This window comes from Trichomycterus rosablanca, chromosome 23, assembly GCF_030014385.1.
Source record: "Trichomycterus rosablanca isolate fTriRos1 chromosome 23, fTriRos1.hap1, whole genome shotgun sequence".
NCBI classification, from domain to species: domain Eukaryota; kingdom Metazoa; phylum Chordata; class Actinopteri; order Siluriformes; family Trichomycteridae; genus Trichomycterus; species Trichomycterus rosablanca.
This window is the reverse complement of record NC_086010.1, coordinates 4,065,861-4,085,055: the sequence shown is the minus strand read 5'-3', so window position 1 is coordinate 4,085,055 and position 19,195 is coordinate 4,065,861. Positions and strand designations below refer to the sequence as shown.

Here is a 19,195-nt window from a genome sequence, read left to right as displayed (position 1 = left end):
TCTGATACTGAGAATGATCCACCACCTAAATAATACCTGCTCTGTAGTGGTCCTGTGGTGGTCCTGACCATTGAAGAACAGCATGAAGGTGGCTAACAAAGCATGCAGAGAAACAGATGGACTACAATCAGTAATTGTAGAACTACAAAGTGCTTTGGTAAGTGGAGCTGATAAAATGGACAGTAAGTGTAGAAACAAGGAGGTGGTTTTAATGTTATGGCTGATCAGTGTATTATAATAATAATAGTTTTACATTTTTAATATAAAACACAATTCCATTGCAGAGTGGTCAGAATCAATATATTAAGTCGTATATCATTTTATATAATATCAATAATTCAATTATACAAAATCAATAAGAATATTAGCCTAATGTCATACAATATTAATCTGAGGAATTTTATACAATATCAATTATTAAATTATATGAAATCAGTAAGAATATGATTCTATTATTATACAATATGAATAATTTAATGATACAAAATCAATAAGAATATTATCCTATTATCATACAATATTACTTTGAAGAATTATACAGGATCAATATTTTGATCTGCTTTTATATTTAGAACAGGTTCAACACACCAGTATAGATTACCATGTACAGTTTCAAAGTCTTTTAATAACACTTTCTAAAAGTAAAAACTATATAGTCATGCCCTCCTTCAGATTGCCTCATTTTCTTTGCACATTTGTGTCACTTAATAGTTTAAGATCATTAAACAAAATACTGACTTACACTAAAGAAAACTTAAATGAAAAAAATTAGTTATGAATTATTTAAAGCGCAAGTTATATAACTTCCATATTAGCCTTGGAAGAATTACACTTTTGGTAACTTGATGCAAAAAATATTACTAGCATTTTTATTAGTAAGCCGAGTATATAATTAAGCACATTCAGGCTTGATTTTAGGTGTGATTTATTGATTAATATTGACAGACAAATTAATACTTTCAGCTCATTAGTTTCATTCTGACTGCAAATAAGCAAAACACATATTTTATACCAGAAAGTCCCAAACTGTACAAAGTAAGATCCTGAATATGGTGTGTGTTTGTGCTCGGCTAAACGTCCCTGTAAGATTTGATCCAACACTGAGGGAGTCAGTTCAACCATGTAGGTGTTAAAAGATTTGGCACTGAATTTGTATTTTGCACAAAGTTAAAAAAAGTGGATCGTTTAAAGGTTCTGTCCATTGATTTTAAACTGTGGAGAGAAAAAAGACCACATTCTAATTTTAGCTTGGAGTTTCTGTGGAGTTTCTGTGGAAGAAACTTTCTGACTAATTAGAATGTGTGGGAACTGTTACAGTTTCACTGAGCAAGTCATAACCCAGAGACCAAAGAAGATACTGATTACTGAGATGTACATATAATTTCAGCAAAATTAAACTATTTCTACTTTATTTGTAACAAAATACCTTATAAAAAGGAAGCTTAAGTACAGACACTAAGTTTTCCAACACCTATATCACCCTTGTAAAAAGTAATGGCTCTCTTGGCTGCTTCACAGAGAAGGTTGAATTTTTTAAGCTTATTTCCTTTTATATAAAAATCTTGCTTATCTTAAAACCTATCAAAACCAGTGAACGTAAAGGTTCTACAGAAACACTGGGCCACAATCTAAAGAAATTCCATGAAAGTTTGAAAAGGATTACTAAGCCATTTTCAAGACTCCATACAACCAAAGTGACAGCAATTATATTTATTTATTAGGATTTTAACGTCATGTTTTACACTTTGGTTACATTCATGACAGGAACGGTAGTTACTGCTTACACAAGATTCATCAGTTCACAAGTTTAATGTCAAATCCACATTTGACATTACAAATACTCCAATACTCATTTTTGTATCTCCAATTCACCTCACCTGCATCTTTTTGGACTGTGGGAGGAAACCGGAGCTCCCGGAGGAAACCCATGCAGACACGGCGAGAACATGCAAACTCCACACAGTAAGGACCTGGACCAGCCAACCTGGGAATTAAACCCAGGACCTGCTTGCTGTGAGGCGACAGTGCTACCCACAAAGCCACCGGTGCCGCCCTGCAATTATATTTAAAAGACAATTCTACCTTAAAGTGGCCGCCCTACTCCATACATTTATAGCTGGGTAGTATAGAGAAAACCAGTGTTAATCAAGCACCTGAACGACATGGTTTAATGAGATTGGTATAGAGCAGGGTTTTTCAAACTCTGGGTCGCGACCCTTGGGTGGGTTGCAAGCCAAAAAAATGGATCACAGAGAAAAATAGTAATTAAATAAGAGGCACATAAACACAAAAAAACACTTGTGGAGGCTTTATGTTACATTGTGTAAACCACACTGGGACCAGATAGCCACCAGTTTTATTAATTAAGTTTATTTTGTGTTTTGATGCATTGTTACCTGGGTTGTGGTATAAATCATGGACAAAATGTGGGTTGCTTGAGGAAAAAGTTTGAAAATGCATGTATAGAGGAACAACCCTACTGAACATGAAGCTTTATTTGAATGGTCAGTGATTCACACAGACACTCAAATCTTGTTGAAAGCCTTCCCAGAAGATTGAATGCTGGAAGGGGGTCCATATAAATGTCCATGGGTTTGAAATAGGATGCCCAATAAGCTCATGGTCAGGTGTGTTGGTAATATGATGTACACGTCCCCTAGAGGTGTATGTAAACTTTTGACTAAGTATTTACTGCTGCCTTGTATCCGCCTGGAAACATAATCACAGAGTGACATATCGTGGGTTGAAAGTGCAGTTTAGTCCTCAGGGTGAGTAGCAGGGAGGTAGAAGGTACAGATTTGGGTTTTTTGTGTATTTCATAACATTGTGTTTATGATGTCAGATCACTTCTGCCTGGAGTGCTTTAAAACACACTATTGTACCTGAGATGAGACCTCTCTCGCCCCCCTACTGTGTACACGGTAATGAAAAGATCGGTTTTACTTTGCTCCATGTGTTTTTCCACCCAGGGTTTAATGTGCCAAGCTTTTCCCACCTGTTTCCTGCATTCTACTCACAACACCTGTCATAGATACATAGATACTTTATTGATCCCTTGCATAAAATTTATTTGTTACAGCATCTCACATCCGACAAACAACTGTTATGTCAATGCATGAAACTGGTTCCCAGTTCTAAACATGAATGTGAAGCCGGGTTTACCCTGTGCCATTTCAGTGCTCTTATATACTTTATTGGTCTTTATAGCAACCTATAGTCATTTACAGCCTGTCAGAATGATATGAGATAGATGACGCACTGTGTAATTACTTGCATTTTGAGTGACAGATTAAACAATAAGATTCTTTGACAGACCTGAGAATATATAATCATGTTTCATCATTGACGTAAGTGTGGCAACTTTATGCCTAAATAAAGCATGATTTAACAGACAAAGGATTAAAGTTAGTAATTGTCCATGACTGAGTAAAAGATAACATGGAACATGAGGTGTTTTCCCATCTTTTAGATTTTGTGCTAGCTGCTATGCTATTATAAGAAGGATCTGGTTCTGGTATACACCGATCAGCCATAACATTAAAACCATAACATTAAAACATAAAAAGCTCCACTTACCATATAGAAGCACTTTGTAGTTCTACAATTACTGACTGTAGTCCATCTGTTTCTCTGCATGCTTTGTTAGCCCCCTTTCATGCTGTTCTTCAATGGTCAGGACCACCACAGAGCAGGTATTATTTAGGTGGTGGATCATTCTCGGCACTGCAGTGACACTGACATGGTGGTGGTGTGTTAGTGTGTGTTGTGCTGGTATGAGTGGATCAGACACAGCAGCGCTGCTGGAGTTTTTAAACACCTCACTGTCCCTGCTGGACTGAGAATAGTCCACCAACTAAAAATAAATCCAGCCAACAGCGCACCGTGGGCAGCGTCCTGTGACCACTGATGAAGGTCTAGAAGATGACCAACTCAAACAGCAGCAATAGATGAGCGATCGTCTCTGACTTTACATCTACAAGGTGGACCAACTAGGTAGGAGTGTCTAATAGAGTGGACAGTGAGTGGACACGGTATTTAAAAACTCCAGCAGCGCTGCTGTGTCTGATCCACTCATACCAGCACAACACACACTAACACACCACCACCATGTCAGTGTCACTGCAGTGCTGAGAATGATCCACCACCTAAATAATACCTGCTCTGTGGTGGTCCTGTGGGGGTCCTGACCATTGAAGAACAGGGTGAAAGCAGGTTAAAAAGCTATGTAGAGAAACAGATGGTCTACAGTCAGTAATTGTAGAACTACAAAGTGCTTCAATATGGTAAGTGGAGCTGATAAAATGGACAGTGAGTGTAGAAACAAGGAGGTGGTTTTAATCTTATGGTTGATTGGTGTATGTTGGTATGAATTAATGTTTTAATGATCGCTTGTGAGCTCAGGTAGAGCTATGGGCTGGGCGGGCGTCTACATACAGACATGATGGGCTGTTTTCAAGGCTGAGTGGCTGACTGTCAGATTTTGATAAAAGAAAATACATTATTATGCACAATTTCATCTACAAAAGCATAATCAGGCAGACAATCATGCAGTGTAATGCCAGATTATAACAATGCATAAATCGCAAGAAGCAAATGAACCAAAATTAGGACATAAACCTGACATTCCAGTTCAAACGTAGCTCCTGCACTGTCTCGATTTCCATTTCCAGAAGTATGTTGTATGTAATGTATGTTAATAAATAGTCTGGTCACTTCCTGTGAAGAATTATCATAAAGGCCATTAATTGGAAAACGCTCTTCGTCTCATTTACAGTATGAAGCTAAGTGATGGCATTCTCATGCAAAATTGCCTCCATTCTCCAAAACCTCATTAGTTTCTTTTCTGCACGTGCAGATCCCATATGCTCTGCTCATGAGGAACGATAGGATTTTTAATAATGTAGGAGCTTCGGAATCTAAACTGTGTGAACATTTACGTTCTGACTTTGATAACCCAGCCTTTTTTTTACACTTCACAAAATAGAACAGATTATTGTAGTTTAGGTTAACTGTTTTTTTTTTTCTTTGACTGATTGATCAAAACACAAATCTCTTTGTTTAAAAAAAAAACAACTTGTTGTGCTTTGTACCTGTGGGGCTCTTCAACTCAGCTTTGTACTTTTGGATTGTTCAACTGATGCACAGTATGGGAGAAAAATGCTAATTTACACTAGAAGTATTAATACATAACCAATTACTATTTAAAACATGTAGATATGCTTAGGGTGTGATTGCCAGTAGTCATATTCCAATATTCCAAGAATACTGCTACAGTGGAATGTTACTGGAAAGTGACATACGTGAGAAGAAGTGCATCAATTGCATTGTATGACCTCCAAAACCCAGTTCTAGCTGATTCAGGCCAGTTCCTTTTTTTTATTTATTTATTACGTCATGTTTTACACACTTTGGTTACATTCATGACAGCAAGATTCATCAGCTCACAAAGTTATATCGAACACAGTCCTGGACAATTTTGTATCGCTAATTCACCTCACTTGCACGTCTTTGGACTGTGGGAGGAAACCGGAGCACCCGCAGAAAACCCACACAGACACGGGGAGAACATGCAAACTCCACACAGAAAGGACTCGGACTGCTCCACCTGAGGATCGAACCCAGGACCTTCTTGCTGTTAGGCGACAGTGCTACCCACTCAGTCACTGTCCCGCCATGACCAGTTCCGGTTCTAGCTATAAATTCTCTGTTAACGGTGGCATCTTCCACTGTCCTATAGGCTCACTGATGGGAGTATAAAGGGTGATTATTTTAGTTCAGCCTTCTCGCATTTGCAGAGCTTCCATGTGAGACTGTGTCGGTGCGATCCGTCTCTGCAGACAAGAATAAAACTCTTTTCTACTCATCATCCAGTCTCTCAGATATTTCATTTTGGGTTTTTCCACCACAAACATATTTTTGAGCATTCCTACATGTCCACATTCACCACATCTCAAATGCTTAAGGATGCATTAAGATTCAGCCGAGTTTCTCACCCATACAAAACACTGAACTATGGATTTATTGTGAAGGAAACAGGAAACAGCAGAGAATCAATCTTCCTCTAGTCTTTTATTTGATGGCAGAGAGAAATACCAGATAGAACTTCAAGTGCTTATGATCCAAACTATAAGTGTGTGTGATCTTTAGCAATGGTTAAGTTGCCATTGTGAGAAAACAATACCGCCTACCATGATGATGCACTTTATGGGTATACAGTTACTAATATATATATACTGTATATATCTTCTTCTTCCACGGCCTTTGTCCTGTTTGGTTGCAGGGTTGGCTCTCGGCGGATCATGATTTGGCACAATTTTTATGCCGGATGCCCTTCCTGACACGACCCTCCCTATTTTATCTGGGCTTGGGACCGGCACTACAATGCACTGGTTTGTGCATCTAGCGTCTACGTATCTATAGGACAATTCAGTGTTTCCCATTAGCCTGGTGGCATGTTTTTGGACTGTGGGAGGAAACCGGGGCACCCAGAGGAAACCCACGCGGACACGGGGAGAACATGCAAACTCCGCACAGAAAGGACCCGGACTGCCCCACCTGGGGATCGAACCCAGGACCTTCTTGCTGTGAGGCGACAGTGCTACCCACTAAGCCACCGTGCCGCCCATATATACTATATATATATTACTGCCTACCGCCTACCATGATGATGCACTTTTTGTGTATACAGTTACTAATATATATATATATATATATATATATATATTATCTCTACTCCATCCTGCACTAAAATGACCTCAATGACCAGATGCTATTTGGGTGATTTTTAGAGCTGCACTGTGCTACATGTGCTATACACATGGTATGCTGATTCAAAAACTATTTTTTTAATTGAACAAAAGCGAGGATTCATGCAGTGTTACCTGCAACTTTTAATTATGTAGTGTTTTCTTACACTCAATGGTACCCTAATAGCAAAAAAATGAAGAAATATTAATAAATAATAGACGAAATAGTTAATGCTTGGTAAAAAATAAAAAAATGATGCACGATAGTGATAAAGACAATCTTTTATAAACAGGTGGTGGGTTTTGAAGGGTAGATGAGAAGGTTATGAGAAGGGAACGTTGTGCGTTTTGACCCAGGCTTTGAAAAATGAGAGGCTGTTCCAGGCACAGATGTGCTGCGGACTAATGAATGGTGGAACATAATCACAGTCTCATTATTGGGCTTTTTCATGGACCACAGTCAATATTTAAAGCAGAGGTCATATCATATCCAGCCCTGGTCTTTATAAACAAGTCCATTATCACCATTTATCCATGTGGCACAAAAGTGGATGGTCAAAAACAGCTGAAATGCCTAGGAGACCAGAAAAATAGAGAAGTGGAAATTAGGACATCAAAAAGGATTTGAAACAGAGGACATGAAAACCTAGGAAAAAAACTTAGACCTACAGCCGTAAAAATTCAGGGAATACAAAGAGGTACCAACGTAACGGGTTGCAGCGAATCAATGCAGCTATTTTAATGATAATGACATTTCATTATTATAATGTGTCATTTACATTTTTGACATTTAGCAGATGCTTTTATCCAAAGTTACGTACAGTTGTGACAGTATACAATCTAAGCAATTAAGGGATAAGAGCCTTGCTCAACAGTGGCACCCTGGCAGTGATGGGTCTTGGACCAGCAATTTTTTATTTACTAGTCCAGTACCTTAACCGCTAGGCTACAACTGCTTATGTGTCATTTGCAGTAACATAATGTGCTTATGTTTTCTTTAAGCTGATTAGGATGCACAGCTAATACCAGGTAATAAGAGGCAGGTGCTATTTACTTTAGATCATAACTGTGCCCCTGTGCACAAGGTCCATAGACATGGCTTCATGAGTTTTATTGGAGGAACTCCAGTGGCCTAAACAAAGACCTTTGGGTTAGAAGGAACGGGCACCCCACAGACACACACAATACAGAAAAAGGTTCCACCCCCTTCCAAGTGTCCACATACTTTTGATCATATAGTGTCCACCCACTGTTCTTGTTTTGGGGATCCCAAATAATTATTTTTATGTCCGTGCATGCAGACACATTTCTACCAGCATCTGGTTTAGCTAGAAATTCAAAATTTTGATTTTGAGAATAGTTAGTTGCTTTTGGGTGGGCTGGGTCACTAAAGAAGGTTTTGCCTAGTGTCCAATAGTTCTGATATACCATGTAAAGGGTCATTGTTTTCATTGACAGGCAAAAAACCTGCAGACAACATGTTTTCTTCCAAATGCCACACTACTCTTTCTATTTATTGGCGATCGTAATGCTGTTTTGCCCTTTGGATGTCATCGTCTAGCTCAATACATAGAGAGTTGTTTTGCCCCGATGCACTAATGTCTTTTATCCAAAGGGCAGATTGGTGGAATCGGTCTCCTCCATGGTGGTAAAAGCCTTGCCGTTCCTTTTTATCTTCCCTTAGGGAGAAGTTTCATGGATGGGCCTTGTTAGATTGGCATCGAAAAAAGCCAAGCGCACTTGAGCTATTAATATTTACTGCTGTACCAGGGGCTCATATATTCATGCTGTGATTCCTCAATGCATCGGCCTATTGAGACAGAAATAAAACATAATCAGTGTTTATGCCTGAATCTGAGTGCACTCTATTAGCCTGCCATTTATTTTCTTCCCCCTCCTTTATAAGTGCCTCGTGTTTTTTTTTTTTTTCAAGTCAAGATGGTGCTGGTGCACATCGGGTCAGGCACTGAAAGGTATCACTTACGTCTCTGCATCTTGATCAGTGCCCTTAAGAACAGAAGCTGCTTTGATGTTGCTCCCTTGCATCTTTTATTAAACATTAGCTCATCAAAAACCAAATGCTTTACAGATTGCTGTAAGACCTGAAAGTTTGTTTACTTTGATCATATTTACTGGTAGGTGACCAAAATTGAGCCCAGTTTAGACAAGCGTGTCCTTCTCTGTATTATCCTGTAACCTGACATGCAGGTCTGCACCCGCTGAATAATAGACATGCCGAGCGCCTGTGTCGGCTCTCGGCGGGGGTTCAACCTTCATCACGCTCCACATTATTGCAAGCCCACCAGGTTCTCTTGGATCTGCGGCGTCATCTGAAACTCCAAAGTGCTAGCATGGGTAGAGCGGCGCAACATCTGCTCTGTGTAGAAATCTTTCATCTGGAGCAGTTGCATTCTGGCAGAGGTTATTTTACGGATGACCGGTTTAAGCTAGCGATGCACATGGTTTCTTCCCGTTCCAGCCTGCTGTCATTTGCGTACTTGTTTGTGAGAAGCAGCAGCAAGCAGATGACATGGGAACTCGGAAAAGTAGCTGTGATGTTTGCAGACGAGCTGGTTTTATCAGCGGCTGAGCGATTTTGCAGCAGATGTGCGCTTGTTAGGACTTGTTCTCAGACAGCTGTTTGCCGATTCCTTTAGGTATTTCATGTTAGCGATGTTTATTTTCGATTTTTAGAAATTAAAAAGTGGGTTAATTTTAGCTAATGAGTCACGTGTGGTGTAAACAACATTTTAATCAGGGTGAGGTCTCACTATGCAATGATAAATATGTAAAATTGTAAAGTGTGAATCAAGTTCAAGTCTTAAAGAATTTTAATGATTTCTGCAACTGCTTTTTCTGGGACTGAACAATTGGAAAACATTCATAACTTTCATTATTAGTAACTGACTTCACCAGCTAGTTTATAATAAATAGGGCTGTTTTAACAGCACCAATTATAAAATGACATAGAACAATTGTGTTTTGTCAAGATGGTAACTCCAAGTCTCCTTATGCTGTCTGGATACTCAGATGTAAGTCAAGAATCACTAGAAATCAGATCTGAACTACATTCATACAGAGGGACTGTTGCTCGGGACACTTTGTCACCCCCTGTGACCCATTTATTAATCAAAGGGCCCATCAGTGACTAGATGATGTTTGAGTGATGGACCATTCTCAGCACTGCAATAACACTAACATGGTAATGACATGGTAGTGTGATGTTCTAGTGTGTATTAGGTGTAAGATGAACCCTGTGTGTATGCCTACAACCAGTGTAGAGTACAAGCAGTGTAGAGTTCCTAATAAAGAGACCAGTACATTTCTACAGTATTTTAAAATCCCAACAACACTGCTGCACCTAATACACTCACACCAGAACATCTCACACTACTATGTTATTCCTGTGTTAGTGTCATTGCAGTGCTAGGATTAGTCTACCACCCAAACATCATCTGGTCAGTAAGGGTCCTGTGGAGGTCCCTTTTAATTGATAAATTGGGTTTAGGGGGGTGACAAAGTGTACAGAAGAACACATGGAATACAATCATGTCAAACATGCTTGACTGTTGACAGTGTCACCCATGTTCCAGCAGGTTCCATCCATAATTGATCATCGTGTTTTTTAAAGTGCTTAACAATGGTTGAGGGGTTTTGATCCCCAGGTGGGGCGGGGGGAATTTACATGTTCTTCCCATGTCTGTGTGGGTTTCCTCTGGGAGCTCCGGTGAGTTGAACTGGAGATACTAAATTGTCCATGACTGTGTTTGATATTAAACTTGTGAACTGATGAATCTTGTGTGATGAATAACCTGTACCTTTGGCCTAGTCTAATGGGTACATTCCTATTTATATGGGCACAGAAAAGTCTCCAGCTGTAGTCATTGGCAAAAAAATGATTCTGACCCAGCACATTTTAACATATTTTTATAAACCCCATAGAATGTATAAAATGAAAATATATAAATATGAGTTTACATTATTTAGACACATAAAAGTACAGACCTTTAGCTCTGGTGTGATAAAGACTAAACTTCATTAGAGGTGCATTAAAACCTGCACTATTAAAGTTCTGAAAGGCCGAGGGCTCGGGACAGACTTTTTATCATAAGAGAATGCTTAGAAGTTTTAACATCACTCATAAATTTAATACTTACTGCCTGAGGTTCAAGTTTCAGCACCTCCATCTGGACTGGTTTGCTTTTTATTGGCAAATTGCAGCCAGAAGTTAATAAATGTTTATATCACTTTCATTTGGGAATTTGCCATAGCTGATCATTAACACATCATATTTATTCCACTGGTGGTGAAGAACTCATTTCTTTTTTTTAATTGGATGGGCAATATTTCTGTGCCTGCTGGCGTAGATTAATGTACAGTATATCAATGTTATGTAATTGTAACTTGTATAACTAGGTTACATTGCTGTTGGTTTAATCAGCATTCATCACTTACTGATGATTCCCAGTTGACTTCAAATACATTTGGTCCAGATAACATGTTAAAACTTTCTGTTAATCCTGCATTTATAATCCACATACTGTATAAGGTGTTATAACTTTCACAAGACCTAAATAGATGCTCTAAACCTGTATAAATGATACATCCAAAAATATATGGACACAGAACCTTGAGCTCATTGGACATCCTATTTCTTTTCGTCCTTTTTTTATGCATTTTTTATGACTTTTCCTCCCGATGTAGCGCACGCAATTTTGTCTTCTGCTGCTGAGGGATACCAGATTGCATCCAAGGACAGCATGTCGCTGTACACGCCTCTTCCGACACGTGCACAGCCCTCCTCATCTCTTCCGCCAATCAGGGTCCTTACACAGCGTATGAAGACCCACCCACCCACACATAGTCCGGCACCCACCAATTAGTATCTGCTGCAGGCACTGCCAATTATGCCCGCCAGGTGGCACCCAGCCGACCGGTGGCAACACTGAGTTTCGAACCGAGGAGTTCAGAAACTCTGTGCTGGTGTGCTAGCGGAATATCCCACTACGCCACCTGGGCGCCTGAACATCCTATTTCAAAACTATAACAGCCTTCACTCTTTTGAGAAAGCCGTGTCTCTGTCAGAGGTTATGGGTCTCCCTTTAGGACAGTGACCCAAGGATATGTCAAAATACACCCAGACTGGATTAAGACAAAGTGCTGGAGAGTTCTGAAGTGGTCAGCAATGTGTCTAGATCTAAACCCAGTCAAACCACTGTGGAGAGATCACAAACCAGCAGTTGGAAAAAGGCATACTAATCTGAGAGTCCTGGAGCACTTAGTAAATGAAGAGTGGTCCAATAGTTTTGTCAAGTAGATTGACATTGTATGTGGAATGATATCATTTGACCTTTTTTTTTTTTTTTTTTTTTTTTTTTTTAAACCTTATTTTCTAATGCAAATGCCAAATGACTGTTTGGATATACTGGCATAGTCTGTGGCATAGTGTTTGTGTAGAAACTTTAAGGTGCCTGTTTGACATTGATGGTAAGGGTTAAGAATAGTGAGATTTATATTGTACAGGGCTGTGTTCAATTGGCTAAAAAGTCTTTTGCAGTTAAGTACACAAGTAGGAGACGAGGGCGATGTGGGTGTTGGATAACCTTGTTCCTTAAATAAACTAAATAATGTTTTATAATGTGTTGCATAATGTTTATAAGTCTGAAATCATGATGAATATGCATGGGCCGTACAGTGGGTCAGTGGGTTGCACTGTCACCTCATAGCAAGAAGGTCCTGGGTTCAATTCCAAGATGGAGTGATCCTTTCTATGTGGAGTTTGCATGTTCTCCCCATGTCTGTGGGTTTCCTACCATAGCCCAAAGACATGTAAGTGAGGTGAATTGGAGATACAAAATTCAATCACGTGTTCTATGTAACTACTGTACCTGTCCTGTCATAAATGGAACCGAAAGTGTAAAACGTGACTGAATATGCACGACTCTTCCCACACAATTCACACATGAATAATTTACTATATTACTCTGCAGATATTCTCTAATATTTGAATGAAACAGCGACTCATCTCTTTTGTTTAAGTCTGACTCAGCTGAGCCTGCACCAACATAATCAAATATCTCTTGATACCCAAAACACTCTAGTTATCATCGCCTGAGAGCCTGACAGCTCAGCTAAGCCCATCCTCATCCATAAACCCACGAGACTCCTTGTCATGCAGCCCACTTAATTCTAAACAGCATCTGTGGGAAATCTGTGCTCAGTGTGCCAAAGGGAAAATGGCATGCAAGAAATCCTTCCTGAAAACTACGTATAGTAATGCTGACTCGACCGAACTGATACAGGGCCTGATTTCAATCTTTAATTACAGCAGCTGAGACATCTGTGCTGTCTGCACACTTTTGCCACTTATATCCCTCTCTCTTTTTTTTTTTTTTTTTTTTTTTTTACAGATCACTGGTTTCTTTTCCTCTCTGTAATCTTTGCCCGGTTCTTTTACGATCACGCGCTGGGAGAGGCCGGAGAATTGAAAGAGCAATCCTATTGTTGTTAGAGAAACCATTTAGCAAAGCTCGCGTTTGCTCTGGCTTGCTGTGGTGAAGATTAGCCGCAGGAAAGCCGGGCCATTTCACAGAGCCATTAAACTCACAGTGTCGTGCTGATTGGGAGGAAAGGACAGACTGGTATCTCTCAGATCCCTGAACCTACAGGCCATCTTCTGTTCTGCTGGATTTAATGTGCAACTGCTGATTTGTTTGGTATAACTTAGGTTTATAGGATTTTCTGTTTAAACCACTGTTACATTCTCCTGGTTTTATAGCTTGTACAGTTTGCACTTTACTGCAACAAACTTTTTCTTTGTTTCCAGTTTTTTGGTTTGGCTCCCCCTATTATTGATTGAATGATTCTTTAAATAATTTGTTAAATAGAATTATGGTCATACAGTAAGTTCCTGTGTTTTTACATGCAAGTTTTTGCTGCATGTCACACTCAGATCAAACAGTTGATTTACTGTTGAGGTGAGAGAGTGAGGTGAGCGAGTGAGGTGAAAGAGTGAGGTGAGAGAGTGAGGTGAGGGAGTGAGTGAGTGAGTCCTGTGATGGACTGGTGATGACCCGTCTGGGTTGTTTCCTGCCATTCATCCAGTGGATTAAGAAAGAACAAGAACATCCCCAGAATGTAACAAATCAGTAGTGGGCACCGGCTCCACTTGGTTAAATAAATCACAGTGAGCTGTAAATTAGTGAGCTGTATTGAAGCCAGAGGGCAGATTGGACGTGTTAATGATGCAGATAATGCTGAGTGTGATAGATGTAAAACAGAAGCAGAACCGTGGTGACTCAGCGTTGTAACCGATGTAAAACAGACCATGCAGTGTAATTAAGCTTTAGTTGTTAATGAGACTCGGGGACTTTGAAACTTCTAGGATGTTGAAACATTAGAGATTGGTAGAGTACCCAAAACCATGCACTATATGGCCAAAAGTGTGTGGAGACCTGACCATAAGGTTGTTTGACACTTCATTTCAAATACAAGCACAATAATTGTATTTTTATAAGATTGCTTTTTTAAACATGTCTGTAATGAGTGTGGCTAAAACTAGGAATAACGCTCCTATACCCATGACCAAATAGTTTGTACATGCAACCCTCTTTCTGCCAACTTTTGTCATTTTGCTTTCTTACACCAGCATGGACCTTTAAAGGAATGAAATGTGTCTGGATTATAAATAGCTAAAATACACTATATGAACAAAAGCATGTACTCACTCACTCACTTTCTTCCTTAACCACATATCCAATCAGGATCGCCTATCCCAGTTTTTCAATGGGTGCAAGGCACACAGTAACACCCTGGACGGGGCGCCAGTCCATCACAGGGCAGACACACACACACACACACACACACACCTATGACTGCATGTTTTTGGACTGTGGGAGGAAACCAGAGCTCCCTGAGGAAACCCACACGGACACGGTGAGAAAATGCAAACTCCACACAGAAAGGACCCGGACCGCTCACCTGGGGATCGAACCCAGGACCTTCTTGCTGTAAGGCGACAGTGCTACCCACCGAGCCACAGTGCCGCCCCAAAAGCATGTAGATATATTCTATATGCTGTATATTCTATGTAATATGCTCCTGGTTTTGGATTTGTATGATGAAGTTTGTGGTCAGGTGTTAATATATTTTTTGGCTTTATTGTACATATGTGCATTCAAGTTGTCTGAGTAAGTAACAGTAATGATTTTTTAGGGTAAATGTGGCTCGATGAACTTTGAAAATAAATTCAAAATTAAAAGAGAGTCTTGAGAACTACTTTTTTTTTTTGATTTCTTAATATATCAAAAATAAAAATAATAATATGTATTCTTTTGCTTTTTAAAGAAAGAAATCTTAAATTTGTCTTTATGTAGAGTACTTTTGAACCAACACAGTTAGACCACATTTCAAGTCTTCTGTTTACTGCAGGAGCTGCCAAAATATAACACATTGGTATTGTTAAGTATACATAGTGCAAAAAAATCTGTAATAAAATCTATATTTCTAACAGTGTACTTTCTTATTATTATTGATCTTGCTACACTTACAATGAATAGCCTAAAAAAATCAATAAACTTGGTGTCATAAATTTACATCTCAGAAATCATCCCGCATAGTGAAGAGCAGATCCTGTTTCAGTCTTCCTGTTCTGCAATCAGAAATTCAGAAAATCAGGTGCATTTCAGATGCCAGTCTTACCCAGCAGCAGGTAATGAGCTATAATTAGAAGTGGGACTCATTTCAGGTCATTATTAGCTTAGCATTCAGATGACAATGCTGTGGGAAAGAAGCTGAGAGAAATAAGGGTCATCTGATACTCTGCGATGTCTTCTACAACATCTACACATCTGTATTGCTATTCCACGAGTAAAATCTCATATCATACTTCTCTTCTATCCATTTCCCTCAGGTCCATGGGGAAGGTGTATGGGCAGCGAGTGTGGCCCGGGTGGCAGCCAGAGCCGAGGGGTATGGTGTGCCCACGTGGATGGCTGGACCACGCAACCTACAAACTGCCCACATTCATCACGTCCAGCCAACCAGCAAAGCTGCTTTCGTGTCTGTGACTGGCACCGGGAGCTGTACAGCTGGCAGCTGGGCTCATGGAACCAGTGCTCACCGATAGCGCAACAATTAGACACCACTGCGCCATGCTTGCATAGTAAACCGGGCATCCAGACACGTGAGGTAAGCTGTGTGCTAAGAGCTGACGGCTCGCCAACTGACCATTCAATCTGCGAATACTTTGAGCCAAGACCACGGCTGGAGCAGGCGTGTTTGGTTCCATGCCCGCGGGACTGTGTTGTTTCGCAATTCAGCCCATGGACTTCCTGTTCCAAGACCTGCGGTTTAGGCCTGCAGAACCGTGTTCGGTCTGTTCTCGCACCGCCGCTGTTTGGGGGCATGGGGTGCCCAAACCTTACAGAGTTTCGAACTTGTTCGCCAAGGCAGTGCGAGGGCAGGGAGATGGTCTTCAACCTAAGGGTGGGCAACTGGAGTGAGTGTCGCCTTCTTCCAGTGCCATCCCCAGTGCCTTCAGCGTCTGCCTCGGCACCACATGCAATTCGCCAAGCCAGACGCAGGAAAGGTAAAGAGCGGCAGGGCACCAGGGACCCAGAGACACGTGAGCTCATCAAGAACAAGAGGAACCGCAACAGGATGAACCGGCAAGAGAGCGGCCTCTGGGGCATTGAAGTGGGCTACCAGGAACGCCAGGTGGTCTGTGTTCACCGCAATGGCAGCGTAGTCCCCCTAAGGTAGGTGTTTGATTTCTATAAAGCCTAGTGGTTATTTCTTCTACTTTTAATTATTGCTTTTAGTCATGGTTTTAATCTTTGCTTTAAAAAGCTTCAGAGTCTGAGCGGGCAACTTTTAGCAGTGGGTGTGAATGAATTCTTTAGTCAACTTCTGTACTGCGGAGGTGAGTTTTCTCTCTATCAATGAGCGCAGTACTTCACCCTGTGTTTACTGTAGTAAATGCCAAACCATTTATTTATTTATTTATTAATTAGGATTTTAAAGTCATGTTTTACACACTTTGGTTACATTAATGACAGGACAGGTAGTTACTGGTTACACAAGATTCATCAGTTCACAAGTTTAATATCAAACACAGGACCCGGACCACCCCACCTGGGAATGGAATCCAGGATCTTCTTGCTGTGAGGTGACAGTGCTACCCATTGAGCCACCGTGCCGCCCCGCCAAACCATTTATTGACGGTGACACGATTTAAGCGACAGCGACAAGCGACCCAGGAACAGAGCGATTCTCAACACTGTATGCAAATTAGCTCTGTCTGGTAACAGATCTCACCGATTGGATCTGCTGGATCAAATAAACCAAACGGATGTCAAGAGTGTCCAACGTCGTCTCCTCTCAGCACCAGTATTTTAGTTTAGTTTAGTTTAGCGCCCAGTTAGCCATGTTTGGGCACATAAGAAAGAAAACATATGTGTGTTTTAAAGGAGTATTGAAATACATTTAAAGAAGAAGCAGCAAAGCTGTGTATAACAAAAAAATAAATGCATAAATAATAGTATTCTTTATACTGATCACTTTATGGCCACAAGCATTTCATGGTCAGCTTAACCGCAGTGGCTTCATACAATCCCAAGAGAGACAAAAGCTATTAAAAATGTGAACACAGGGTAAGTCTTTTGGTACTCTTGGTGAACTCCTGTAATACCGGGGGTGAGTAATAAAGCGCTGGTGTTTTAGTCACTATTAACATAGTTGCTAACCAGTAGTTTGATGACCTAAAAAAGAATTCGATTTTTGAATGCACTCTGCAAAGCATTTCCAGTTTATTTTGCAGTCTGCATGCGGCTGTGAGTGTCCTTCAGGGTGTGTAATATATTACGTAAATATGTACTCATCCTAACTCCAGTAAAGATTTGGCCAACAGACACAGGAATATATATGTCTCTTAATGTTTAAAATTCAGAAAATGTCATTTTAAAACCTATGAAATCGCCATTCAGGTGGCGCAGCGGTAAAATACGCTAGCACACCAGAGCTGGGACTCAATCAGCAGTGGAGGGTTGTATTGGTAGAGGTGAAGCGTAACACAACCAGGGTAATTTGATATGACTAGATTAGGGGAGAAAATTGGAGAAAAGAGAAAAAAAACCACCTATGAAATCAAACAAACTTCATGTGTGGTGCTTGAGTGTGGTCACATGTCTCCTCCTTACAAACTTAATAGAGAATCTCTTTCATTGGTAATGTTATGCATTGGGAGACAGGCAGATATTATCAAAATAATCAAGTGTTAAAGATTCAGATTTAGATTTAGTAACCATACCATGGTGTACGACACTGTCACCGTCACTGGCACCATATAACAATTTGTGACATGGAAAACTCTTTAGCAAGCAACTTACTTAAATGTAGCGTTCACTATTTGGAAGCTAAGAGCAGTTTCTGCTACTCTAAGTGTCTCTTTGACGTTTTTTAACACTTTTGCCTTTTGTATGACAGGTTATTATGAGTTATTGCTCCACTCTTTCTTCTCTTTTTTATCAGGCTGTCAAAGCAATGGTTCACTTTTTCTAATGCCTATTTTCCACCACAGTGATGACAACTCTATATACACTTGTCCACATGACATGGAGGAGATCTGGGCCAGCACTGTTATGGCTCCAGTTCCATCACAGCCCATAGAAAAAAAAACTTGCAGTGCATTATGGGTGGCCTGGATTGTAAAACAGATGATGTTACTTGTGGACTTTACAGCCAGGCTTTGACAGGTTGAGATTGGTCTGTTAAAGCCAGAGAATAGGTCTTTTAGAGCCAGAGAGCTTTTATTTCTTCATTTTTGTGTATCCTACTTTCAGGAATCAGAAACAGTTTTGCCACAGTGCAGGTGTAATGTTTATATACGTCTTTTTAACAATGTGCATTATTTTCATTGGAATGTACATTTTTGGTGCGCTGTATTTTAAATATGCTTCCTGGTTTGCCTGTTTGTTAATACAGGAAAATACTGATCCTAAAAATGCTTGCTGTCAAACGTCAGGAATGTCCATGTGAATGTTGTCTCATGAGGCCAGCCACCATTATTTTAATGAGATCTCCACCTGGAAAAAAAGACATGGCACGCTAACAGTTTGCCCCAACACTGGAAGAGTTTAACTTGCAACACAAGGAAAAGCAGTGTCCCAAACTTTAGTAAACAAGCCAAGTATCGCAAGTTTCAGAACCGCTGTTTTAATGCACTATTGATGTATTTTCTATGCTTTGACTTTTAATGAAACATTGACTGCATTGATTTCTGATTAAACAGTATTTACTGGCTGGTCAGGTGATGAAGCAGTAAAACACACTAGCACACCAGAGCTGACATTTCAAACTCATCGGTTCGAGACTCGCTCTGCCATCCAGCCGGCCACATGAACAACGATTGGCTGTTGATCATACAGGGTGGGAAGCCGGACGGGACCTCA

At 40.2% G+C, this 19,195-nt stretch overlaps 1 protein-coding gene across 1 annotated transcript in view; it reads left to right on the top strand.

The window, feature by feature from the left end:
• Positions 1-19,195, top strand: part of thsd7ab (thrombospondin, type I, domain containing 7Ab) — a 109,613-nt gene that overhangs the window by 31,915 nt on the left and 58,503 nt on the right. The window contains exon 2 of the mRNA XM_062985178.1: positions 15,658-16,504. Coding sequence (XP_062841248.1) covers positions 15,658-16,504 — 847 coding nt within the window. The remainder of the gene's footprint in view (positions 1-15,657; positions 16,505-19,195) is intronic.